Genomic DNA, 27418 nt, shown 5'->3' with positions numbered 1-27418 from the left:
AATTAGATGAGTCTAGCCATATACATTAGATAAGTTTGTTTATACATTGATTAAATGAGTTTATTAATACACACTAGACAATTGTATCTATACTATGATATGACAATACCCATTAGACAAATATGTGTATTTATTGACTAGACAAGTCTTTTAATATACGCGACAAGTTTATCCATACACTATTTAATACATAATATAAATATGTGTTTATACAATACAATCATTAAATGAAATAACATATTTAAAATGTGTTTATACAATACAATCATTAAATGAAATAATATATTTAAAAAATTTATATACCATATATTTTATCAAAAATATATATAAATATCTTAAATATATTCTCATTATAAAATAATACAAATATTATTATTTAATTTTATAAAATAAAATATTACATTAAATTGTAATTATATTTTTATAAACTTAAATTAATATAATAAGTATATTACACTTCTTAAAAATCCTATCCGTGTGGGGAGTACAAATACTAGTTATTAATATAGACTCATATCTAATACTCCTCTTTAAAAAAAAAATTGATGATTATTTTTAATTTTTTAATTGATACTTTAATTTTCTTGAAAAGATCAGAATGAGAGAACGTGCCAGACAAATGCCTACCCATTGCATTGAAGGGGCAACCTCATCTTGAAGGAACCAGGCTATAAAAGCAACCCACAACACCAACCACTTCTATCATATCACATTCTTATGCAAACATGGATGCAAAAGTTTTCACAGAGGAGCAAGAAGCTCTTGTGCTCAAATCATGGGAAGCAATGAAGAAGAATTCTGGAGAACTCAGTGTCAAGTTTTTCAAAAAGTAAGCTTCATCAATTTCTTCAACTTTTTCATGCTAATAAATACAACATCCTGCATGTTTTTCAACAATTAAACTTATCATGATTTGAATTTAACGTTTAGGATATTGGAGATTGCTCCTCCAGCTAAGAACCTGTTCTCATTCTTGAGAGATTCTAACGTTCCTTTGGAGGAAAACCCCAAGCTCAAGCCCCATGCCATTTCTGTCTTTGTCATGGTAATTCTATAACTTCATTCTTTTCACCTTTATCATCACTTCATTTCTCACAACAAATTAACAACACTACCACACATGACTCTAAGTTTTTCTTCTGGAATATCTAATAGTCTCACATCACTTAGCAGTCGAAATTTAGATACGGGATATTGATATATTAATTTTCGTTTGTTTTTGTTATTGCAGACATGTGACTCAGCTGCTCAACTGAGAAAAGCTGGGAAAGTCACTGTGAGGGAATCAAGCTTGAAAAAATTGGGTGCTTCTCATTTTAAAGCTGGAGTTATAGCTGAACATTTTGAGGTATGTGAATGTTGCATAACTTTTGGTTTCTCTTTATGTATAGAGTTTCATTGTTTTTGTTTTGTTTTGTTTAAGGTAACAAAATTGGCTCTGTTGGAGACCGTAAAAGAAGCAGTGCCTGAAATGTGGTCACCGGCGATGGAGAATGCATGGGCAGAAGCTCATGATCAGCTAGCAGATGCCATCATCTCTGAAATGAAGCCATCTTCTTAGACTCTACTTCCTTTCTCTCTCATTGAATAAGATTTTTAATAAGGTGGTGTTTGGGTCTCCTTTGTATGAGAAAATAATGTATCTTTTTCAAAATCCTGTATTTGAATGTGATGTAAGTCGGAACAATTTGGGTCAAATAAATGATTACTAATATCTCAACAATTGTGGCCGCAAATCAGGATCACAGATTACAAAATCACAAATTATTATATATTTAAAAAAATCATTATATTTTGATTATTAAATTTTAATAATTTTTTCTTATAATATAATATATCTTCTATTAAATGGTTTAAAAATATTGAAAATAAAAAAATAATAAATCAGATAAAAAATATTACCTAAAATTATAAGAAAAAATTATCAAAATTTAATAGTAAAAAATCAATTTTCATGTGAAAACACATATATTTATATTTTGTTGTGAGGGATTGCATATGTTTAGGATCTGTATGTTTATATGGGAGAACAGAGAAGATAATTTTTGTTGAGATTCTGGTTTTATTGGAGACAGGGGAAGGGGGTCTCTGCAATTACACTGGCAATGGGATCTTAATACTTACAAAGTGAAAACTAATAAATAAAAAAGAAACTGTATGAAAAATAAGAAATTGATAACCCGGGATGGCAAGAAGACGGGTTCTAAGTAAAAATCAATTTCCTGTTCTAATATTCAATAAATATAAAACTTTTGTTATAATCTAAATTTGTATTTAATTATGTTTTAATATTAATTAATTAATATTTATTAAAAAAATTTAAAAAATTTATTATAAAATACTTGAAATCAAAAGAATATATTTAATTTAAAATATTTAGAAAAATGATAATGTAACTTAAATAAAAGGGAAGGAATTATATACAATATTACTATAAAATTTTATAACAATAAAAACATTAAATGATTTTGAAAATTTTAATAAAATAAAGTTCATAAAATTAAAAAATATTTTTTAAATTATAAAAAAATAAATATTTGAATTTAAAATTATTTGTTGAAAATTTCACGATCTAATAAAATATATAAGGGGTGAAAAAATCAATTTACGATACTCCTTAACATTATTTCAGACGTTTATTTCCTTTCTAATTATAAAGGTTATAATACTTTGAAATTAATAAAAGACTTTTTGAACATAATTATAAAAAAAAAGTGTCTAGATTTTGTGGATATAAAATAGAATAAATCAAACAATCAATTTGAAGAGTCTAAGAAAAAGGTGGGTAGAGAGAGATAAAACTTACAACACTAAATACTAAAATAATAATATATATATATATATATATATATATATATATATATATATATATATATATATATATATATTTGTTTCGTATGTATATAAAAGGTGGATTGAGAAAGGAAAAAAATTACAAAACTAAAAACTAATTGTTTTCACATTTAAAAAGTATAAATAATAAATATATTTGTACTTATTTCAGAAATAATTAATTGTAGTGAATAAGATTTGTTAGTAATAAAAATTATAATTAATTTTTAAATTGATCACTATAGTGACTAATATTTTTTATTATTAAAATTTGTTGTTAATAAAACATATTTTATCTCTGTTCCGATTTAAAATACTCATGTAGCATGAAAAACTTATATACATACATATACAAAATAACTTTAGATAAATATTTATATGTTTTCTTAAAATTAAGAAATTGACTAGTCTAGAACCAAATTTTAAGTTAAAATGATTTAAGATAGTTTTTTATGAAATAAAATGTTATATTGAGTTTTAATATTTCTCATGAATCTTGTATTTTGGTTTATTGAAGAAAAATCTTAAAAACATAACTTTCTACTCATGCATAAAAAAAGTAGGGTTAACAACAATTATTTATGAAAAATTTAAAGAAAGATTAATTTACTTCAAAATTAATGTTTACTACAGTAATTTTAGGGTTAATTATTATGTTTTTAGTTCCTAAATTATTAAATAATTTTGGTTGTTCTTTTAAACTTTGATCTAATTTGGTTCGTATCCCTTTTAAAACTCAAGGATTTAATCCTTCATGACCAATGACCTAAGTCTTTTTTTTTTTCGTGACAAACGAAGTGCCATGTCATCATCATGTTTTAAGCCACGTTCACCATTAGACTTCCCACGTGGAAAATAAATTATGAGAGGTTGTATTTATATTTTAGAAGTGTTATCTAAAATTAGGATTGTTTGTAATGGGATTTGGGAAATTTCATAGAGTGTTGAAGGTGATTGCGTTTTGATATTGAAAGGAGAATCGCATTGCACTTTTGACGAAGGGAATTTGATGTTCGAAGATTAACAAAAGCAGCAAAAAGGAATTTTGAGAACGAAGAACACATTCAAACACATGGTTTGATTTAGGAATTCACAATTTCTGCAAGTAAGGTTAGTTTGTAGATTCATTTTGTTTTTTGCAATGTTTGTTTGTTTGTTGAGTACGTTTAGGCTTATGATTGTTTGAGTTTGTTTTATTTGAGTGTTAATTTAAAATGTAGGGTTCAAAATGGCGTTCGACGTCGCTTTTCATCATATGGGTAAGTTCAAAAAGAAGAGGGGAGTGAAATACATTGATGGGGAATGCATGTAGTTAAAGGAATTGATCCAATTGATGGTTATACTTTGAAGCATTGAGAATAGTTAAAGAGTTCAAATATTGTGGTGATGTGAACATTTGGTGGAAGGGTTCCAAAGAAAGCTTGTACAACAGACTCATACTATTGAGTGATGATAGGAGATAGACTATGGTGAGAGATGGACAATGGCAATATGCTCGCCTACATGATTATGTTGTTGAATTTGTTAGAGTTAATGTTGAAACATTCAAGATTAAGATCAATCAACCTCGAACCACTTTGGAACCAAGGTTTTGGTGTTTTTACATGTGCTTAGATGGTTGTAAGGAGGAGTTCTTGGTTGGTTGCAGACCCTTCATTAGTGTTGACGGTTGTCATCTAAAGACATCTTATGGTGGTTAGTTATTGGTTGTAGTGGGTAGAGACCCTGATAACTGATACTTTCCACAAGCTTTTGCTGTTGTGGAAAACGAATGTAAAGAGACGTGTAGATGGTTTCTCACATTTGCTGAGTGATATTAGGGACATTTCAAAGTCATCATTGGATTTTCATTTCAGATCAACAAAAGGTAAATTATACTTGAACTTAATACCAAATTATTTTTTATAGAGTCATTTCATGATCATATTTGAACAGAGTACTTATATTCTTTGCAAGGACTTATGATTGTGTTTGCTGATATTTTGGATAGGGTGGAAATTACAAGAAGAAATTTAGTGGAGGGGCAATGATAAGAGACCTTATGATGGGGCTATAAATGCAACATTCTATTAGGAGTGGAGAAAAAATGGGTGAGTTGAAGAATAATTGGTTAGTTGCAATTCACAAAAAATATTGGTGTAAACATGCATTTAATAGTTATCTTAAGTGTGATGTGTTGATGAATAACTTGTATGATAATAATCCAATAGTTCAATTTTACTGGCTTGAGACAAACCAATCATTACTGTGATGGAATGAATTAGATCATACATCATAAGTAGATTTGCAACACTAATAGAAAAACTAAATACATATCTTGGAAGTGTCATACCTAAACCTCGAAAAAGGCTAGATATGAAAGTGAGAGATACACACCCATGGTTGCACCCAGTAACGAAGCACCCATAACACCAAGAAGACGCACAAGAAGCATGACTACACAAGTTTTAGGGTCTCAAGCTAGTACTAATACACCCTCTGGACAACCAATGTGATATTTGATGGATTAGTTGTCGTTTTAGTTGGTTTTATTTAAATCTAAACATTTTTTGGAATATGTATGCACTTTTGTCACCCACTTATGGAACATATTAGTAGTGGGTAGATTTATGGTGGACCACTTTTGTGTCATGGACCACTTGTATGATGCAAAATATTGTATTACATTCAAGCTTATAATGGACCACTTGTATGATGCATAATTTTTGTATTGCATTCAAGGCTATAACAAAAATGACTAATTACCTCATTTTGTTTAACTACTTTATTCAATTCCCAATGAAGGTAACTCATATTATTGATTAGCTCTTTTACTTTATTCAATTTCCATTACTTATAAAATTACAAAAGGCCATGTGAAATCATGAACTACAACAACATTTTTCAAATGCTTATTTCACATAACATAACATCACTAACAACATATTCTAGGAATAAGTAACATACAAAAGTAGCATATTACTTTGCACTTACAATATTACAATACTAATTACAATTAATCATTAACAAAACATAACAAAAAACAAAATTGTTGATGCCCATAATACAACAAACAAAATTAGCATAATTTTCCCAACTTTTCTCTCTTACTATAATTTCCTCTTCAACTTATCATTCTTCTTTATCAACTCCAATACAACTTTTCCATTTTCAAAACAAACTTCATCTTCTCCAGTTTCTGTTTCTACATTAACTTCAATTTCAGTTTCACCTTCATCAACCCACTCAAAGTAATTACAATGTGAATTGGTCTCTGCAATAAAAATTAGAAACCATTATGACAACAAATCATACTTGATAAAACTAATGCATTTTTTGACTTACTGTCCAATTTCTACACATCTCTATAATAATCTTCCTTTATTCTTCAAAGTAGTTGCTTTGAGCAACAACAATCTTTCCCCACACCCACAAACTTTTGATGCTAATTCTAAAGACGACCCCACATGTTTGCGACATTCTAGAACCAATGTTCCTCAGCATAGAACCAAATCCTTTGTTGTCAGATTTCATCACACTACAATACTGATTTGCAAATTAAATTACCAATTAATGACATAATTCAACCACAATCTCACAACAATGAAAAACCCTAAATGCCCAAACCCTAGATCCGCAATCCCACACTCCATTCCCACAAAGACAAATTACCTATCTTCCCCAATACGAACTTGAGAAAGCTAGCGAAATTCCTAAGCACCACTCCATTGTTTGAATGCAAAATTATGGAGCATAGTCAAACATAGGAGCTTCAACAAATTCTTCATGTTATATATGTTGATATTGTACATAAAATTAATAAGTCTAATTACTTACTCAACACTTGAGAAGTCTAACCGTGAACGTGACTTAGAATGGAGTGATGACACGACACTCTGCATGTCATGTAAAAAAAAACACTAACGTCGTTGCTTATGAAGAACTAAATCATGAGTTTCAAAAGGAGAGACCTAATTAAGTAAAAATTTGAAAGAGAAACTAAAATCCAAATTGGGCAATAGTTTAGGAAAAAAAAAACAAAATTAACCCATAATTTTATTCAAAATCAATTTTCCAAACCCAACACTTAAATTGTAGTCCACTCTTTACAATTATAAACAAGACTTAAACAAATTTAAGTTTTTCCAATCAACATTTTTTATTTTGTAATATATATATATATATATATATATATATATTTTAAATTAAATAATTATCTGGTTTAAGTATTTCTTTTCTTTACTTTTTTATTGTACTCTGCTGGTGTATCTTAAGTTTTGACAAAAACTAACTTTTAGACTTGTTCCTGAATAATAAAACTAGTTGATAAATTCTAAGTTATAAACTTTGAGCTAATAAATCAGTTTGTTCACTCAGAAGCATGTGGTAAATATAAAATTACATAGAAGAACTCAATTATATCAGTTGTGTGCTGTCTGGTCTCCCGAGAATAAATTAATCAACCAGAATGCGCCGCCATAATTGCAGAAGAAAAAAAGAAACCGTAGTTGATGTTGTACTCTTCATCTTTTGGTCTAGTTGTCAAAAGAAAACACAAAAGTTAATAATATGATCATAAGAGGAAAGAGATAAAAATATAATGAAGCATATCAAAGCATAGAATAATTTGATTTGATCTCATCATGGCTTACGTAGGGTATGTTCAACCAAACCAATTGAAGTTCAAATTAAACTCCACGACCATGTTGACTGACCAAAACCATGAAGCAGCCCCTGGTTTTTGTGCTCCTAGTATGCCACTTTGGAACTGTACATACCTTTGGATATACAACAAAAGGTGGCATGAACCAAATCTAATCACACATGATCCAGAAACCATGTTTTTTTGGATATATTTTACCATTCTGGAAAGTAAACGGACTAAGAAAACTTGAGTGGCAAGGTACCCACATGCATTGGGAATGACTCAACGTTGCAGTGAAAGGCCAATGAATTCCACTATAAAAACTTTACCAAACCATTCCACAACATCATCAACTTCCACTGCAATCACAATCCTAAACAAATACCTTAGCATATACCCGACAACATGAACTCCATGGGAAAATGTTTCACGGAAGAGCAAGAAGCTCTGGTGGTGAAATCATGGAACGTGATGAAGAAGAATTCTGGGGAGTTGGGTCTCAAGTTTTTCTTGAAGTAAGCTTCTTCAACTTTCTCAAACCCTCTTCTTGCTTATGTTTTAACTTTATCTCTTTCTCAAACCATTAAACAACTCAACTGATATGGCTTCAAACTTGGTAGAATATTTGAGATTGCTCCATCAGCTCAGAAACTGTTCTCGTTCTTGAGAGATTCAACCGTTCCTTTGGAGCAAAACCCCAAGCTCAAGCCCCATGCAACCTCTGTCTTTGTAATGGTAAGCTAAAATTAAATTAACACTAAACTATTACTCTATTATACAAGCCATGTTTCTTGGTATCACTTCACTTTGTTTTTGTTATTGTAGACCTGTGATTCAGCAGTTCAACTGCGGAAAGCTGGTAAAGTCACTGTCAGAGAATCAACCTTGAAAAAACTAGGTGCTACCCATCTCAGAACTGGCGTTGCAAACGAACATTTTGAGGTATATAATACAATACAATACAATAAACTTTCATTATAAGTATGATTGACTAATTAAACATTGTTAATGAGGAAGCATCGATTTATAGATTGAAAACTATATTTGCTGCTATCTGATTATATTGTCTCTGGTTTTGTTAAGGTGACAAAGTTTGCACTTTTGGAGACCATAAAAGAAGCTGTGCCTGAAATGTGGTCACCGGAGATGAAGAATGCATGGGGAGAAGCTTATGATCAGCTGGTGGATGCCATTAAATCTGAAATGAAACCACCCTCCGCTTAGACAAAAAATTCCTCACCTGAAGCTTTTCATTCCATCCCTCTGAAACTGAATAAAATTGATGCGGAGCTATACTTTTCCCCTGTTTGTAATAGTAAAATTGTTCAGTGTTGGTGCTTTTCTTTTGTGTGAAAGAAATGTTTTTTATGTAATGCAGCTATTTAGAAGTTGCTAAGTAGAAAGGAAGTGTCTTCTGGTATTAATGTAACAGTTCTATAACTGCAGGTGACTGAATGAATTATAGAATTATAGCTATTTGTGGCTTTGTTACATTTTTTTGTTGTGGCTCTATGAAGGATTGTGGTTTACCAATGTAACTTGCACTGATAATAGCCTTGTTTTTGTGCATGATGTTTCTTCATATCTGTTCCCAACCCAAAACAGAGGAACAGTAATCATAACAAGCAAGTTGATCCTCACTTCTAAGAAGTCGGTATTCTGAACTGGGAACTGTGTAAACTGCACATGGATTCTGTTTTTGGCAGAGTGAAAATAAGAGAAGAGAGAGGAAGCAAAAAAAGGTTTATTTTTCTTTCTTAAAAAAAAAAAAAACCAACGTTAATATATAAACTTTTGTTCTAATTTTCTCTTATTTCGTTTTAATTGAATCACTTTCATTTTTTCCTTTATTTCTCTTTTTATTTAACCTATCACATGTACGGGTGTCCCACCATGTCAAGATTTTTGTAGACACATTATATCTCTGTATCCTTCTTCCTTTCTTCTAGAAATAGAACTCACGTGTAAAGAAAGATATATCATTTTATTGCAAAAAATGTTGAATTTGATATCTTTTAAATGTTCTAATTCAGCAATTTTAATTTTAATGTTTATTATTATTATTATTTTTATTTAAAGTCTTTATGATTGAATTTGATATGTGAAAAATGACTGGAGAAATAAAATGTTACATCATCATAATATTATAGATCATTACCAAGTACTGTATATAAACTAAGATTTTTTTTTTTTAGGAAACTCACAACAAAATCAGATCATAAGACCTAAAAGTACCAAAATATAAACAGTATCCACTAATGTTACAGAGACTAAATAAACAAAATATTTAACTAACTTTATTGTTAAATAAAAAAAAAAGTGTATTAAAGCATCACTTTAGAATAGTGTGATCTCAATTAAGTGCACATGTACGAAACAACACACCTGAAAAAAATTAAATAAAAACCCTAGTTCATGAGGAAGTGCACCCAATATAACAAGTTCCCAAATAGAAAATAAAGTCCTCTCTCTCATCTCATCATTCATTCAGAGAAAACAAACAATGGTCTGAAACCCTTCAGTGGGATCCACTGAAGCAATGTGCATACATACATGCACAGACTCAAGTCTGAACAGCAGGGGAAGCATTTGAGAAGATGCAGAAGCATAAACACAAGCATATAAGCATGTGATGTGTACCCATTTGTCGATGCATGTTTGTGCTTCTCTCTCTGTCTCTTCTGCTTGTCGAATCTGTTTATAATATTTATCATGATATATACAATTTCATATATATGGATATTCTTCGATTCAACCCAATTGTGAGATCATAATTTATATGTATATATCTTGAATCGAAGACCTTGACCAATTAATAACCATCTAGGTTCACAAAATTTGGAACATAGTTCTTCTGCTGACTGGTTTTCAATCTCTACTTCTACTTTGAATAGAATGAAGTTTATGAAAATGTACATTGTCCCTAGTCAAATTTTAAATCTATATGTGACGGAATCGCTTATGTCATATGTATACATACCTAACATACACATCAAGATTATTTTTGATGATTGAGTGAGGAAAAGAATCCAACACGAATATTTCTTCCATTAATTCGAATATTATATGTATGGTTCATAAATAATGACACGAACGAGTTTACTTTCTTGCAAGACAAAAAATCATGATCATTTGCAAAGTGCTAAAGCACAACATTCAATTATCTCAAAAGCTTCTGTACAGACATATAAACCAATAGCTAAAAAAATTGAAGTGAATATTTGACACAAATGTTTATCAGCTAGCATAGTTCTAGCATACACATTTCATTTTTTGGCTTATAATTCTGAAGTCTCGTCCATTTCACATGCGTACTCCAGAGTAGGAATTGATCGATAATCTGGTCTTTGTCACCTTAATTCCCTTCACCATATGTAATTCTTCGTTGTTTTTCATGAAAGTTTCTGCAGAACTTCAAAAATCTGCAATATATGGTGGCTTAAGCATACATATATGTGTATATAGATCCATAGACCGAGCTTGTCTCTTGACTTCACCACACCATCATCATCCAGCAGATCAATCCACAGATTTCACAACACGTGTGAAGATATCACACACGCAATTTCCAAAACCTAATGGGAATACCCCAGAGAAACGTTTGAAAGAATAGGATGCGTGCGGAATTTCTTTTGTGGATTACGTTTTAAGATTGGGTAGTTAGGTGTTGTAGCAGTAGTTGCAGTTCCAGTTCCAGTTCCAGCTGCAGCTATAGCTGCATTAGCCTTGATGGCAAGTGCCCCCAAGTCCTGAAGAGAGAGTGGAACACGGGATTTGGAAAGTGGCACAATGAAGTATATGAGACCCAATTGAAGATCTTGAGTTGGAGGCACAGCGAGCATTGGCGATCCGACATACATGGTTTCTGAGCAGCATATGTAACAGTTTGGGTTCTCCGACAAGACATGCCATGCCTTAACCGGCTCCTTCAGTTGCTCCAACCTCCCATCTATGCTCACTATGTTCACCGTCGATTGCCAACTCAGCTTTCCACCTTTCACCGAGTATTCAGTAGATGTGCAGATTCCCATGCTGTTCTTCGTTCTTCTGTGTTAGAAACCGAGAGATGAGATTATGATGAGAATGAATGAAAGTTGTGAATACTAGTTTTTTTGTGAGGGAATTGGGAGAGTTGGTGGAGGTATTTATAAGCAAAGAAGAGGAAAAAGAGAAGTAAAATATAGGTTGAATGAATGAGACACATGATTGTTGGATTAGTATTTATAATATGAAAAGTAATGCAAGAAAAGCACGGAAACTGATAGGAAGGTTATATATTAGTCTTGAACATGCTTCTTCGTTGCTTCCTTTTCTACTGTGCGGATAACGAAACCTATGCACAGTTGTTATGTCGTGCGTAAGTGCTTTTGTCCTCAAAGGTTATGGTCCCGTTTTCCACATGTCGTCAAGGGAAACTAATCATGGCTTTAACATCATTTTTTTATGGTTCAAAAACGACAGGAGAAAAAGAATATCAGATTGGAGGTAAAAAGTAAATCTTTTTTTATTCTGGTTTTAGTTTGCAGACAAAAGTTTAGGTAAAAACTGCAGTACTTACGTACGAAGGAGTAATTAATTATAATAAAATGTGCTTGAGAACTTGTTCTTTATGGTTTGAAATTAGTTAAAGTGGTTGTTTAGGTTGAAAGATTTGTGTTCTGGTTGCATTGATGAGTTAGTGTTTTATAAAATAACTGAGATAATAGAAAAAGTTAGTCCTATTATTGGTAATGATATATTGGTTGCAGATGAGAAAGATGAATGAACGGATGAGAGTGGTGAAAATGACATGAAAAAAAGAAAAGCATGTCGAGTTTGAAGTCTTGGATTGTGTGTGCGTGTGTGTGGTTGGAAGCATCACTGAATTTTCTGTGATGATACGTATTTTGTTTTCACATGACTCCTCCTATCTTTGCATGGGTTGGAGCCTCTTTTCTATCATAAATCATCTTTTTCCCATTACTGTTTCCACTTTTTTTCCATATACTCATCACTCCTTTATTCCTCTCTCTCTCTTTTCTTCTATATTTGTATCATCTTCATCAATCATTAATTAACTTGTTTCACACAACATATAAAGCCATTTAAATATCAATCAATATATAGATAAATAATTAAGTTCAGAATTCATGAAAAGACTATTTAATTTTATACAGATAAATAGACTAATTAAATATACACACCTAATATTAAGTAATAAACTACACACACAGACATACATATATATGAGTAAATAATAAATTAAATAAATAATTTAGCTCGAAAAGTTTTTGGATGTTACAATAACCAATCAAACAATAAGTTAATGAAAAAAAAAATCAATAGAACAATTTAAGTTATAATTGATTTCAATAAGTCATTTAAAATTTACTGTTATATAGTTATCTATATTTAAATGAATTGCTTGATTATGAAAAAAATATTATTAAAGTTTTTATAATAGATTAAGATATATAATTGTAATGTTCATTCCGTAATTATATCATTGTTGGTTTTTTTTTATAAAAATAATTGGTTTAGAAAGAATGAAGTGCATATAAAAGCACTTATTTTCTGCTTTCTGAAGCTGTTCTAATTTTCCTATTCATCAAGAAAAATATAAATAAAAAAATTACATCATTGAAACTTATGTTTTATATAAATAAAATTTAAAAGAGAAGTAAACCACATAAACTTCTCACTTTTAGTATAGTATTTTTTTTTTCATTTTTACTTTTTTGAGAATTTAAAATCGGATAAGTGCGTTTTCCATATTTAACTTGTTTTATAAAAGAAATAACGTTTCCCACAAAAAATTTAAACAATATTTTTATGATTTTTTTTCAAACTTCCTGCAAAAATATTTTCGTAGTGAGTATATTTTAATGGAACCAAAACTGATTCAGATAGATTATAAATGTTATGAAATTTGTTTGGTACTATTTTATACCTTAAAATATATATGAAAAGAATTTGTATTGAATAGTATTCGTAGACGAAATTGAAAATGATTTAAAAGAAAAGTCAACGAGTCGTTGTTACTCGGTTTCAGTACTAATGCGACATTTCAAGAAGATATGAACACAGACTGGAATATTTGAAATTATTTACAGCGTGTTTCTTCACAAACGCGGAAAGATAGGAAAAAAAAAAGAATACAAATTAATTGCATAGATCGAGGATCTAAACAGGCAAAAATAAAAATAATTTCAAGATTTAAACTTTTAATACAATATAGAGATCATTCATTTGTTGAAGAATTACATGCTAAACAAGACATAAATAATGATGCATTTCACATAATTTATTATCATTACTTACATTTTTTACTATAATAAAATGAATAATTAAAACAAAAGTTAAATTAAATTAATCTATACACTTTTATAAACTTTCTACTTTATTTTTCTTTTTCACCTTCTTTTCGATCTAAACAAAACATTAACATATAATTTATTTCAATATGTCTCACGTATTGGATTATATTTTAACATGATAATTGATTATTAATTTAATATAATATATTCTTATTCTATTCAGTAAAATAAACAATTAAAATAACATATAAATTAAATTAAATTAAATTTATCTGTAATTATATTATAAATTATTTTTTAATTATATTAATATTAAAAAATATGTTTTCATATCAAATTATTTATAAACTTTTTATTCATTTCTTTTTACTTTCTCAAACAACTCTTTCTTTAATTTAAATAAAGCATCACTTTGAAATAAATGTTTTTTATTTTTATTTTTAAAAAATAAAAGTAATATGATTTTTTTAATTAAAATATTTTTTACGAATTAATGAAATCTATAATATATGTTTATTTTTTTTTCTTTAAAGAAAAGGCGAAACTACAACATTTTCACTTCTAACAAATGTTTTCCAATTTGATAATTTTAAAATAAAATATTATTTTGTTTATTACTTATAAATAAACTTAAATATATTTTTCTTCACGATAAAATAACTATAAAATTAATCTCTAAAAAGAAAGAAAAAGGGACATATGTTTTTCTGTGTGCATAAAATCAATAATTGATAAAAAATAGATTAAAACAATAACTAATTTTAACAAATTGCAAGGAAAACATTCCAAGTAAAATTTGTGCCCTAAAGTGTTGAAAAAGTACAGAAAATTGGTGGAAAGGATTAAGGGGACAACCAACATGAAGTGTCAAGAATAGCATTTAGAATTTTAGAAAAGACAACAGAATATTTTTGGGTTTTAAAAGAAAAAGGAAGGGGAGTATAAATAATAAAAGCCCAACTTGTGGAAGTGGGTTCATTCAAGTCCAAAGCATCACATATCGGCCCAACAGCTTTCCAATTGGACTTTCTCTTTCGCACTGTATTTCTTATATCCAGTAAGTTAGTCCTGAAAAATACTATGTATATTACAAAATCTATTTAGAAAAATATATTTCATTGCGCATTCTAAAAAGCCTGTATGAAAATTACATTCCAAAATTTTGAAGAAATTGTCCTAAAATATTTTTAAAATAGATAATCTACAAATCAACTTTAAAAAATAAAATATTTATTTTAAAAATTATAGAACTACGTACAAGAAAACAATAAAGGAGAAACAAATGTGTTTGACATGATTTCACTTTAATGACTTAAAAGTCGTGTCATTCACACGAATCTTTCATAATCAAGTCGTTCTATGTAGGTGCTACTTATCATTTTTATAATTCTTTTAAAACTGGTACCATTTCGATGTTTTTGAAAAAGAAAATTAGATCTTGGTGTTTTGATTTAAGGGTTAAATATGTTTTTAATTCCTTAATTTTTAGGAAATTTTGTAACTAGTTTATTTTGAAACTTTAGACCAATTTAGTCATTCATCTTTCTAAATATGTGAATTTAATCATTTTAATCAAATTTTGTTAGATTTATTTGATGTTTCACACGCATTTTAGGATTGTATTTGAGTTGTTTATACTATTTAACACATTTTTTCTTTAATGTTAAGTCAAATACTATTATGAAACGCGCTTGAAATATCAAATAAATTTAACAAAATTTAATTAAAAGAATTAAATTCACGTATTTCGAGATATAGAAGACTAAATTGATCTAAAATTTGAAAATGAACTAATTTCAAAATTTACCGAAAATTAAAGGAACCAAAACATATTTAACCCTAATTTAAACTTGATATAAAATTTATGTCACACGCTCAAAATGAGTTGAAATGTGAGAACTGATAAGATAGTTAGAAACAGATAGAATTCAGATCAAGACCAGCATCAGAACCACAACAAATTTAAAGTAGTGAAGTGAAGTTTACAACCTTAAAAGAAGTTATTAAAGTGACAAACTATGTTCCATGTTCCCTGTGGTGGCCATCAAGCCCTTGACATGAAGGAGCCGACAATGCCGGCAATGAGAGCCGTTGGATCTCCCAACACAGCCGATATGACAATCTGAACAGCGAAACCAGCAATTTCACAGCACTTCTTCAACTTCCCTTTACTCCTCCTACTGCTATGAGGAGTGTAGAGTGTGTTCCTCAGACTAGGAATGTTGCCATCCACATTCCTTCCTTTGCAGCGTCCGACATACACCTCGTACCAATTCTCCACCAACATCTCTCTAACACACGCCACGTGCAGATTGTAGTTCTTGCACTTCGACCTGTAACTCCAGCTACGCCCTTTTCTGCCACAACGGTGACAGGGTGAGCTAACTTTTCTGTACAGGTAAAGCTTCACTTCGCCATCATCAAGGACCATGGGTAGCTTCGCGCAACAAGGGTGGAGGTCGAAGCCGCATGCTTTGCAGTGGTACACGAACCCACTCACGTCCTTCTCGCATGCGTTGCAGTAACGGGGTGTGTCACCTGGAGGTTTGGCCATGAACTGGAAGGTGCATTTGGTGTAGAAAGGGTGGAACAAAGTGGGGGAGGTTATCATGGCACAGTGCATGTGAAGGTCGAAGTCACAGATGGAGCATTTGTAACGCGATCCTATGCCTACTTCCTTGCACCCATCACATTTGAAGGGGAATTCTGAATACTCAAATCTCAGCTTGTGTTGTGGGTGGCTGAAATGGGATATCTCACTGTATTTCATCGTTTGTTGTGTATGAAATATCGCATATATGAGGCTTCGATGTGATGAAAATGCCAAGTGGTTTTGACATTAAGGGTATTTATATGGGAGGGGGCGAGTGGTGTGGATTTCTGTTGCATGAGGGGTAATTGAAGACATTTCAGAGATCGTGGTTTTCTTTTGAGTTTTGGGTTGAATTTGGCTTATTGCAGAAGCAATTGAAAAGGAATTATGCCTCCTCCGAAGATGGTGGTGATGGTGTTAAATAGAGACTTCATTGGAATCACCACGTCAACGGGAAGGAAAAGAGCTAGACATAAGGCATATTGTGCTGTGCCCACCACAGAATATATACCAGTTTTTATTTTTATGATTATCATTTATATACTTTAGTTCACAGTCTAACTTGTTATGGTTTCTGCATAATTTTCAATGTCAACTGGTTCATTGCTAATTGGTTATCATGTTCAGTATGCAGATCAAGTACAAAATAGAATCAGTGTGTTTTATAACTTCTCTAAAACATGAAGATAATATTGCAATCTAGGGACTTTTTTTTTTCAGTACATTACAGAATAAGAATTTTTAGCATCTACCGAATTGGGTTGCAATGGAATGAATTGGCAATAGTTTAGTGTCTGAATGAGGTGGTTCAGATAACTTCGTATTCATTGAAGTTTGGTCTGTGTTTTCAACGTACGCAAAGAATCAGAGGCTTTGTTTTGGATATATATAATTGGATTTGTTTAGGTGAAAGCTAAGGATGATTGAGAATCACGGGCACGCAGGCTTCTTCCTGATTGAAGTTATGAAACAAAAAATAATGGAACAAGGGAATAAATGCCTTTCCATAATTATTAGTAGTTTCGAACCTTCTAATCTTTTGAGTCCACTCGGTTATAGCCAGGAAAGAAATTATGCCTGATTTAAAGTGTTATCCATTTGTGTCTTCACCAAGAATGCTAATGACCCATCATGATGCAATTTTGAGGAACTGATTCTGGTATAGTTCTTATACTTTAATATCTATAGTACATGACAAGTTGGAGTATGAGGTTATGGGATTTTCTTAGCAAAGCATTACCATCACCAATTCATAAAGGCGTTTATTGGAAGCTGCACAGTGATTGGAACGTGTTACAATGTGATAGATGTTTCAGTGGTAGAGAATAACTTATGCCACATACCCTTTTTTCAACTGTATTGCTTCTTAGTTCTTGAGGAACAAATTCTAGAAGAATTAACCAACCCAGTTGAACAATAATGACGAAATCCTACTTTGATCCTTTTTCTATCCTTTAATTTTTTGACCATTTTCCTTTTTGTTTCTTTTACCTCCGAAACAAACATCTGGAATCTTTAGTTATTTGGTTGGTAACTTTCTCCGTTCAATTCTGCTACAGCAATGGTACTAGCGTGATCTTCATCTAAAGTGAAAGCTTAATATCATTCTCTTTCTGGCCTCTGTTATTGATGCTGATCTATGTTTTGGTCCTTGTCAACTATGAAACTATTCCTTCCAACTTCCCTCTCTAAGCCTTTCAAACTAAACCACCTTTGGAAACCGATAAGAAAAAGTATCAACACTTCACAAAATTAGAAGAAAAAAGTCCGAAGCCTAAGCAATTTAAGATAAAAGAATAGTGCTGCTTAGTGTTTTTCTTCAGCTTTTTGGTCAAAGCATCTGCTTTTGGTTACTCATCCATGTTTAATAAGGGAAATTTGATTCCCATTAGAACATAAGATATTCACAACAAACTGGTAGTAATTATTGATTTTTTTTGCTGCTGGTAAAGAAAGTTTTCTACTTGCCTCCATAATAAAGCTTAGTTTATTGATCCTTTTCTTATTCCAATCATTGCCCATTCAATAAATTTGTTACTTGTTGCATTGAATGCCTCTACTGGATCCATATGGTAGTTTTACTTTTTCCCCAAATAAAATAACGATGATAAAAACGATTTCTTTTTAGATTTATGGAAAACGATTTTCCAGACCAGAGAAGTGAATGGCGATTCAAGTCCTTGAACAGTTTTCGCAAACACTGAGACCCAAAGCATGGGCTCTGTTATTTTCATCTTCTTGTTCAAACCATGATTCCCCGAGTTTAGTAACAGACGTGGTTACAATCCTTATCAATCACCGTTCAAAGTCACGGTGGAGCAATCTGCGATCGGCGTGCCCCAACGGCATAGAGCCCCGTGAGTTTTCCCAAATTACCCTCCACCTCAAGAACAAACCCCAACTCGCCCTACGGTTCTTCCTCTGGACCAAATCCAAATCCCTCTGCCACCACAACCTCGCCTCTTACGCTTCCATCATCCACCTCCTTGCGCGTGCGCGCCTCTCCTCACACGCTTACAACCTCATCCGAACGACAATTCGCGATTCCGACCAAACCGACGACCTAAATTGTCGTTTTGCCTCGCCGCCATTGAACCTTTTCGAAACCCTCGTTAAGACCTATCGGGATTCTGGCTCCGCTCCCTTCGTCTTCGATTTGTTGATCAAGGCGTGTTTGGATTCCAGAAAGGTTGACCCTTCGGTTGAGATCGTTAGAATGTTGCTCTCTCGCGGGATTAGCCCTAAAGTTAGCACCTTGAATTCTTTGATTACTGGGGTTTGTAGAAGTCGAGGGGTGGATGCAGGGTATGCAATTTACCGCGAGTTCTTTCGGTTGGATGAGGAAAAAAATGAAATTTCGAGAAGGGGTTTAAGAGTCACACCCAACGTTCATACTTACAATGAGTTGATGCTGTGCTGTTACCAAGATGGTTTGGTGGAAAGGATGGAGGAACTTTGGCATGAAATGAGAAGTAACTGTAAACCCAATGCTTATAGCTACAGTGTGTTGATGGCTGCTTTTTGTGAGGAAGGGAGGATGGGGCATGCAGAAAAGTTGTGGGAAGAAATGAGAAAGGAGAAAATGGAGCCTGATGTTGTTAGTTATAATACTATTATTGGTGGGTTTTGCAAGATTGGAGATGTTGTTAGGGCTGAAGAGTTTTTCAGGGAGATGGAATTGGCCAGTGTTGAGGCCACTGCTTCAACTTATGAGCATCTTGTGAAGGGATATTTCAGTGCTGGGGATGTTGATTCAGCTGTTCTGGTTTATGAGGATATGTCTAGGAGGGATTTAAGGCCTGATGCTTCCACCCTTGACATGGTGGTTAGGTTGCTTTGTGATAAGGGTAGGGTTGAGGAAGCTGTGGAGTTTGTGAAGCGCGCAGTTAGTAAATTTGATTTGATTCCAAGTGAAAAGAGTTATGAGGTGTTGATTAAGGGACTGTGTTTTGAGGGGAGAATGGAAGAAGCATTGAAGCTTCAGGCAGAGATGGTAGGAAAAGGTTTCCAACCGAAATCTGAAGTATATGATGCTTTTGTTGATGGATACATTCGACAGGGAAACGAAGAAATGGCAAGAGCTTTGAGGAAAGAAATGCTCCAAAATGAGATACAGAGCTAAATGAACAATAATTTTTGTAGTTTGCCTCATCCAGTGCAAATGATTTTCTTGTAAGGTTCTGAGGCCATCAATGAAAGAACTATATCCTGATCTGTTTTTGTGCTCAGGCTCCATTCTTAATGGCGGTTTTCTATCGATAATCAGTTTGCCAAAAACTGACCACTATAATTTTGACCGATATCCATATTCTGTATAATTGAATGTGTTATTTACTTTTTTTCTTTAATTGAAAATTTCATTTATATGATGTTTCAAGATTGGCCGAGACATAAACATTTAGTAGTTGACAATCACATAATAATTTCTCGAACTTAATATAGATGGCATCATTCCCCGAAACAACAAAGGTGTTTTTATAAAAGTAAATGAAGAAGAAAGACCATATTTGTGATCTGGTTTCAGTTCAGGATGAAGCTGTACTTCGCAAATTTAACTGTTTATTGTGTTTGTTTGTTCTGTATATCACTGCAACTTCTCAAGGTGTACTTTGCTCCTGTGCAAAGTTTAACATTTAGTTATAAAAATATACATCATTCAAAATCCTGAACCCGGTATTTTACATGACAGAGGAAATTACATAACAAATAATGACTGATCTAATTATTTTACAGAAGAAATAAATGAGAATCACAAAGAGGGTAATAGCCAAAGGTTAAATAGAGAAGATGCCAAAGATAGGAACCATGACAAGAAGGCCATAATTGCAGATATCCTGTACCTGCTGCAGAGCTTTGGAGGGCAAAAAGAGCCGTGAGTGTTGAGCAGAAGATCCACAACACTAGCTGTTGAGCTAGCTGCTGCTAGTGTGAGGGTTGATAGTACCTATAGCAAATGAACTGAAGTCACCAACAGATAGTTGCCATTATCTATCTACATCAACTGATATACATAGCACCTGGATCATAAACTACATACCCAATCTCCCACAACAATAATCAACAGAATTCCTGGTTGACGAATGGGGCATTTGAGCAGAACCGAATATCCATCTACTAGTGCCAATGTGAAACTCCATGGAATGACCAACCCCATAATTGTCACCAAATAGCTTGGACATGGACAGTAAACACAAAAATAAACCAGTTGATTAACAGAAGAATCAACAAATTCGATTGTACTAATGATGTCTGCTCAAGTGGTTCAAATAACAGAAACAGGATATTTAACATATATAAGAGAACATTTTATAAGGAAGAAAATGAAAGAGAAGCCAAAACATTGCATGCAGAATGTCAGGGAGAAATCATTTTAGAAAATCAAGCATCAACTACCCTTTGAGATTAGAATAACAGCAAAGCGTGGTGCAGGTAAAAGGAAAAAGAAAAGGTACCAGAAAGCTGTGTAGCTGTAGAATTCAACCCCAAAAGACATGAAGAGAAGGGAAGCAGATGAGAACATGGTCTGGCCCATTCTCAGACTGAAGCTAGCACTGGTGCCCAAGGAGCCAGGTACTTCATCCATTAACTCAGTGCATGCGATATACAAATTATGGACTTTCCTCTTTCCTTGCGATATTCTTCTACCATATTTGTTCTTCAAGATCAAACCAAACTCGTCTTGTGATCATTGTTTACTTCTTTCAGCTGAAACCTTCTAGTGGTATAAAAACATCATCTAAAAAAGATAAGATCTCACAACTCCCAAGCTTTTATGAAATTCGTGGCCCCTTATCTCCCCTTATGTGGAGATTGAAACAAGCCAAGGAAGAAAAGAAAGAAAATCCAATGTCTAATAAGCACGTGGGTTGCCCTTTATGACAACGAAAACCTTTCTCTTCCAAATAGAAACTTCAAGATAGAATTCCGGCAAGTTTATGTTAGGTGCAAGTTTGGACTATGTGCATAGACTTTTTCTGTCTGCTGATTGAACAATAATGTTGTTGCTTTAATTAAGATGATGGTGTTGACACATAGGCTACTTCGTCATTCGGTGCCGCTAAATACTTCTTGTGTTTATAGCAGAAACGTTTTTGCCTTCTCCACTCCAGCCTCATCATGATGGAAAGAAGAGTAAAATATTTTGAGATATATTCAAAAGGGTTATCAAAAGATGCGTTTTTTTGCTTTAAGATTTGGTTCTTTTTTTCCATCGGAAAATTTTGTTATATTATTTTGTATGATTTTGAACGGTCGTTAGTCTTTCTTGATAGGGACCAGACAAGACAAGAGATGCATCTGTGTCCAAAATGAATTTATGAATGGAATGACTAGCGGCAGATTGTGTGCCAGTGCTTTCTAAAGAGGGAACTCAGATTCGCCAATTGTCAAACTAGTATTGACCCCATTTTCATTGGAAAATGATGTTATCATGTGATGATGCAAGTGCTAGTGGAGTAACTTCGAATGCTGGGTCAAAAACCTATAAGGACTCTCAATTCTCAACGTTTTTGTGTTCAACTCACTGTCATTAGTCTCAGCTTAGCTTCATAGCTTCTCAAGCTTTATTTTTTAGGTCTTGAACAAAAGGGTACAACACAACTTCAATATGGGCAAGGAAACTTGAGTCTTGCAATTTCTCTTAGCTGCAATTATGAGCTACTTTCCTTTTTATTTGGTTTTGCTATGTTATCTTTTTTCTTTTTTTTATGGATGCAGGAGCGTCTATCGTGAAAACAAAACCGTTTCTTCTCTCACACAACTTCAACTGTCAACTACTTAACTACCTTCTCCTCCTGTCACATCGTTAATCGTCTGATGTCAACATTAATATTAATAATGATAAAAAATAATACTAAAATACGATTAATAATGGATTTTTGTTTATTTGATCGACCAATATATAAACAGGAATGTCAAATTATCAAAATAAAAGAAATGTCAAAATTTTATCTTCGAGGAATATTATCTAACTTAATAATTTTGTGATAAAAAAAAACAAAAAACAAATTTACGTTAACTTTTGAAGTTTATTATCCCCTTCTCTTATAACTTTTTTTCCTCTCTTATAAAATTAAATAGGATAACCCCGACTAAGCCAACGAAATAAACCTAAACATCGAAAAGAAAAGTCAAATAAGTATAACTGAAATGTCCTATTTTCAAAATAATAGACTGGTTAAAATGATTTCTTCTATTCTGGCCGACAATCATCATTACATATAATTTTTAACTATTTCTATAACATTTTATCTTGTAGCTAGCTTTTGTTTTCTCAATTTAAGCACAAATTCTTTTTAAAACGAAAAATTAATTGGAAAGAATAATTCCATTCATTTATTATAATTTATTACAAAAAATATTTCTTAAAACGTTATTCTTGTAGACCAGTAAAAGCATATATTTAGCTTAAAACCATTCTTCACCTGTCGCATCTTTCATACAATCAATTATAATAATATAATTGATTATTGAAAATGTCTACTTTCTCACCAATAATTCAAACACACTTACATTCCAAATACAAAAAGGAAATGTAATTAAATTAAAAATACCATCTTGGCCTCAATTTCAAGAGTTATATACTACTTCATGATTGTCCCGAGCCCCAGGACCCGTCCTGCTCCTCAAGATATGCTGCAGCAATAAAAAAGATGCCAATATGTCAGCATATAAAGCATTCAAACGGGGAAAAAGGTATCCACGAGCTTAACATTTTTCTGTTCAGTTAGAATTAAAATAAACAAATAAAGTAAATCAACTATAGTAAATGGAAGAAAGACAGAACCGGAACTTCTTTGTGTTGGAAAAAGCACAGCCGAAAAAACCGTATTAAATAGACATGTTCAGGTGATCACCATAAACGAATAATGTTTCTGCTAAAACGTCACAATTCAAAGAAATTATAGAATAGAGAGTGTAACGATATACAAATCATGTATTGCAAGAGCCATACACATCCTGAGACAAAAAATTATATAATTTGATACTTCCGCATTATTTCAGTTGAAGTTAATCTTAAAAACCAGCACATAAACACGATACAGGAGAATAAACCAGCACATTAGTCCTCACCCAAAATTCTATTCATCTTATTATCACACCATCATTGAATAAACCAATACTAACTTTATCATTTTAACCTCCACTTTTATTTCAGTTTGATCTCAACCACGGTAACCATTAAATTAACAATGCAGATATCACACAGGCAGGTATGACATAATTATACGTCGAAACAAATTATAGTCGCATGTCAGTTCATAATTTCCTGCCTCCATACTTAAACATAAGATATTAAATCTCGCACTGATTATGGATGCTACTTTAGCTTATTTAACTTTCTTGATTTCGTATAAATAAAACTATATTTCCTGAAGTACATTTAATAAAATTTACTGGAATGATGACTAATTAAGGATATTGTTGGAATAATGACACTAAATTTACTCACAATTAAATTCACCAAACATGATTAACTTTTGGCTTCTATTTGAGACCAGAAAAGTAACCACCTATATGAAAGGTTTGCACAAAAGGGGGTGATGCAAGTGTGCAACTGATATGAGTAAAAAGTTTTGTGCTGAATAAGAATGCAACAATTAGTAGAAAAAACAGCAAAGTCGTTCAGGATACCAATACCACCACAAAAAAATAAAAAATAAAAACTTGTTTGCTATTTTCATTATTTTTATCCAAATTACTGCAGCAAATGTTATAAATTTGTGGGCTTGATTGCAGAACAGTTCCCTAACACAAAAGAGCATATATCGCCGCTTTATGTACAATTTTGCTTCTTAAGCTGTACTGGGTGTGGAGAAACAAATGCCAGGGTTTAAAGGGAGAAACTTTTTATGAAATAATCCAGTGTGCTTGGGTTTTCAATGTCAATGGGAAAAAGACAATAAATTCTATAGATTAACATCTTCACTGATTGACATGTTAATTCAACATTTTTAATAAAGTTCCCATATTTTTCACTAAAACAGAGACCCAGTTCACAAAATACGACAGTGAGTTGCAGAAACTGATCAAGTAAATGGAAAGGAAACGATGAATGTACCAGGCGAGGAAGAGCGATAAATTAAAGCTCGAGCTTGAGTTCTTCTTTCTCAGCAGTGAGAAAATGAAGAACGTAAGGGGTGACTCGAAGAACAACCACCAATGTGCCGAACATGGCAACGTGAGATTTCAGCTGCTTCAGTGCTGCAGCTTTGTCTGGCTTCCGCATGAACATCCCTGGAAACATGATGCCTTCTCCGATCTGATCAACCCTAAACCCCAACTCTTAATCTTCTCTTCTCTTCTCTTCTGATTAGGGTTTCTTGCAACCTCTCTCTTCAAGGGTTTTTTGGCTTTTGCTAACCAACAGCTCTATTGGTATTGGGTATACAAAGCCCATTGAATGGGCCCATTGGGCCATGCAACCCTTTTCTTTTTAATTATAATTGGTATTTTAGTTTGTACATGATAAATTTTAAATTCTGTGCAACTATTTTTTTTTTAATTGGAAGATTAGGAAAAACCATTTTTAAATCACGAGGAATTGAAAAAAAAAATTAAAATTTAGGACCAAACAAGATTTGAGTTCAATTTGACACACTAAAAAATATTCAACTTATGTTTGATTTTGATTATTTACTGTATATGGAGATGGATTTGCAAATGATTGTTTATGTGTGTGTTTTAATGTATTTAAAGGTATGAATTTGCGATAAAGGAACATATTTCCATCGTTGTACACTGCCAGAGATTTACTGTAAAGTGACGAATTAACCCTTCATTTTCTTTGAAAAAAAAAACTTTATTCTTTTACGCATGCATCATTACTGCACCTACAATTTATGTTAAAAAATGTTTATTTTGTTACAAGTTAAAAAATTTAACCTAAAGTATGCTATCTCAAAATCATTTCCTTGAAACTCTTTCACTACCCACGTTCCATATACTATGTCAAAATCATTTCCATCACATACCAATTACGTCAAGTATCACCTTAAAACACCACGTGACACAATTAGTCAATCACAAAAACAATTCAAGAAAACAATTATGTACCGGTCTTGCTCAATGTACGAGTTCTCGCTTAAGTGGGACATTCTCGCCTGAGTGAGATTGTTCTTGCTCGAAACTGAAGCTCCTCGCCTAGACGACAACTCAAACTAAAAGGCAAGGACGAATTTTCTACTATTCTTGGTCAAGTGAGAGTTGTTCACTTGGGCGAGAACAATAGATTTCCCACTTGCTCACACATAGAAACCCAAAAACTCAAACAACTTAAACATGTCATTCATTCCAATTCAGTATAATCATAAATCAGGCATTCATGCCATTCATCCCAATTCAGTATAATCACAACAAAAACAAGCAAGATTCATTTCAAAAAAGGATGATGTTCTAACTTTTCTTACCTCAAACTATCACTACTCTTGACGGGAAGAAAGCCTAGGTGAAGTGAGCACCACAATCCCGAAACAGACCAAAGAACTGAAAAGCAAGAGCATAGGGAGAAAAAGCGAGGCTTTATACAAGACCTCAAATTGAAAAAGAGAGATACAAGACACAAGTTTGGAATTTTTGACTTACACAGGGAAGGAATTCGCTCAACTGTATGGGAGACTCCGCAATGGCCCTAACTCAACTTTTGTTTCAGGAAACGAGAAAGAGTGGGTTATTTGGGGTTAAGGGAACAGAGAGAAAAAAAGATAGTGAATAGCTAAAAAGGTGTAAGAGAAAAAGACGGGCTTTTTACCCCATTCTTTTTACTTAACACTTATAAAATAATAGAAAAAATAGTTTTACAATATTAATTCTAACCATAAAATAAATTTGTAATTTTGTATTTGGATCTATTAAAACATCTCATTTTATTTATAACAAATTATTCACCAACTTTATCTTATAATCTCTCCACTTCTACTTCCAACTTCCTTAAAACAAACAACATAAATTTTATATTCATGACAAATCCATCATGCCCTTAGTGATGATACTAACATGCTACTCAAATATACGTAGTAGATACCGATAAAGTCAGTATTAACTTGGTTTAAAATGTTCACAACATTATTAAAGAAAATTATTTTTTGACTACTAAATTTTGACAACTTTCTCTTACAACCTTATATGTCATCTTTTAAGTGGTTTTCCATCTTTTCTTTCTCTTATTCTCAATATTCAAAAATCACTTAAGAGATAATATCTCATGTTATAAGAGAAAGTTGTCAAAATTTAATAGTCAAAATATCATTGTTTCATTATTAAAGATTGGAGACTAAAATAAATTTATGTAAAATTTGTCATTAAATTTGAGAAACTAATAATATATTATACGAAAATCTTAGAAACTGAGAATATGATTAGTCCTTTTCACTCTTATTTAACTTTTATATTCCATTACAGTATTCATTATTGTTCTCTTTTATAAAGTATTGAAAATTTACATTCCATAGTTTATTAATTTTAACAGTATGTATATATTAACATACTATTTGAAAACATCCTTTCCTCAATGAAATTAAATTATGAAATAGTATTTAGAATGTATATGCTTACTAGTATAATAAATAATAAATA

General features: G+C 32.0%; 7 protein-coding genes across 8 annotated transcripts; 3 read left to right on the top strand and 4 right to left on the bottom strand.

Annotated features, from left to right (window-relative positions):
• Window positions 1-669: 669 nt before the first annotated feature.
• Window positions 670-1723, top strand: LOC114169708 (anaerobic nitrite reductase Hb1-like). The gene is made up of 4 exons (XM_028054975.2): window positions 670-829; window positions 931-1045; window positions 1232-1348; window positions 1424-1723. Exons 1-4 carry the CDS (start codon window positions 726-728, stop codon window positions 1559-1561), a joined length of 474 nt encoding a protein of 157 aa, XP_027910776.1. The 5' UTR covers window positions 670-725; the 3' UTR covers window positions 1562-1723.
• Window positions 1724-7794: 6071 nt separating this feature from the next.
• On the top strand, window positions 7795-8947 carry HB1 (hemoglobin 1). Its single transcript, XM_028054974.2, has 4 exons — window positions 7795-7971; window positions 8077-8191; window positions 8282-8398; window positions 8540-8947. The coding sequence occupies exons 1-4, from the start codon at window positions 7862-7864 to the stop codon at window positions 8678-8680; spliced, it is 483 nt and encodes a 160-aa protein (XP_027910775.1). The 5' UTR covers window positions 7795-7861; the 3' UTR covers window positions 8681-8947.
• A 1640-nt stretch (window positions 8948-10587) lies between these two features.
• LOC114168565 (uncharacterized) lies at window positions 10588-11656 on the bottom strand. Its single transcript, XM_028053440.2, has one exon. It carries the CDS (start codon window positions 11485-11487, stop codon window positions 11032-11034), a length of 456 nt encoding a protein of 151 aa, XP_027909241.1. The 5' UTR covers window positions 11488-11656; the 3' UTR covers window positions 10588-11031.
• A 4004-nt stretch (window positions 11657-15660) lies between these two features.
• LOC114169120 (Cysteine/Histidine-rich C1 domain family protein) lies at window positions 15661-17018 on the bottom strand. Its single transcript, XM_028054152.2, has one exon. It carries the CDS (start codon window positions 16520-16522, stop codon window positions 15797-15799), a length of 726 nt encoding a protein of 241 aa, XP_027909953.1. The 5' UTR covers window positions 16523-17018; the 3' UTR covers window positions 15661-15796.
• Window positions 17019-18331: 1313 nt separating this feature from the next.
• LOC114170413 (Tetratricopeptide repeat (TPR)-like superfamily protein) lies at window positions 18332-20057 on the top strand. Its single transcript, XM_028055890.2, has one exon. The coding sequence runs from the start codon at window positions 18510-18512 to the stop codon at window positions 19965-19967; it is 1458 nt and encodes a 485-aa protein (XP_027911691.1). The 5' UTR covers window positions 18332-18509; the 3' UTR covers window positions 19968-20057.
• Window positions 20058-20250: 193 nt separating this feature from the next.
• LOC114170566 (CASP-like protein 5C1) lies at window positions 20251-22018 on the bottom strand. 2 transcript variants are annotated; one of them, XM_028056071.2, is made up of 4 exons: window positions 21298-22018; window positions 20883-21015; window positions 20686-20789; window positions 20251-20460 (listed from the first exon to the last, which is right to left on the bottom strand). In XM_028056071.2, the coding sequence occupies exons 1-4, from the start codon at window positions 21426-21428 to the stop codon at window positions 20430-20432; spliced, it is 399 nt and encodes a 132-aa protein (XP_027911872.1). In that variant the 5' UTR covers window positions 21429-22018; the 3' UTR covers window positions 20251-20429. The 2 variants fall into 2 exon arrangements, with proteins under 2 accessions (XP_027911872.1, XP_027911870.1); XM_028056069.2 differs by lacking the exon at window positions 20251-20460 and having other exon boundaries at window positions 20467-20789; window positions 21298-22013.
• Window positions 22019-23216: 1198 nt separating this feature from the next.
• TOM6 (translocase of the outer mitochondrial membrane 6) lies at window positions 23217-25206 on the bottom strand. The gene is made up of 2 exons (XM_028053764.2): window positions 24906-25206; window positions 23217-23479 (listed from the first exon to the last, which is right to left on the bottom strand). The coding sequence occupies exon 1, from the start codon at window positions 25089-25091 to the stop codon at window positions 24927-24929; it is 165 nt and encodes a 54-aa protein (XP_027909565.1). The 5' UTR covers window positions 25092-25206; the 3' UTR covers window positions 23217-23479; window positions 24906-24926.
• Window positions 25207-27418: the final 2212 nt, after the last annotated feature.

This window comes from Vigna unguiculata, chromosome 11 (genome assembly GCF_037176805.1).
Source record: "Vigna unguiculata cultivar grain cowpea cultivar isolate G323 ecotype 2 chromosome 11, ASM3717680v1, whole genome shotgun sequence".
Lineage (NCBI taxonomy): Eukaryota > Viridiplantae > Streptophyta > Magnoliopsida > Fabales > Fabaceae > Vigna > Vigna unguiculata.
Note: the sequence above shows the minus strand (reverse complement) of the source record. Positions and strands in the feature narration are given on the sequence as shown.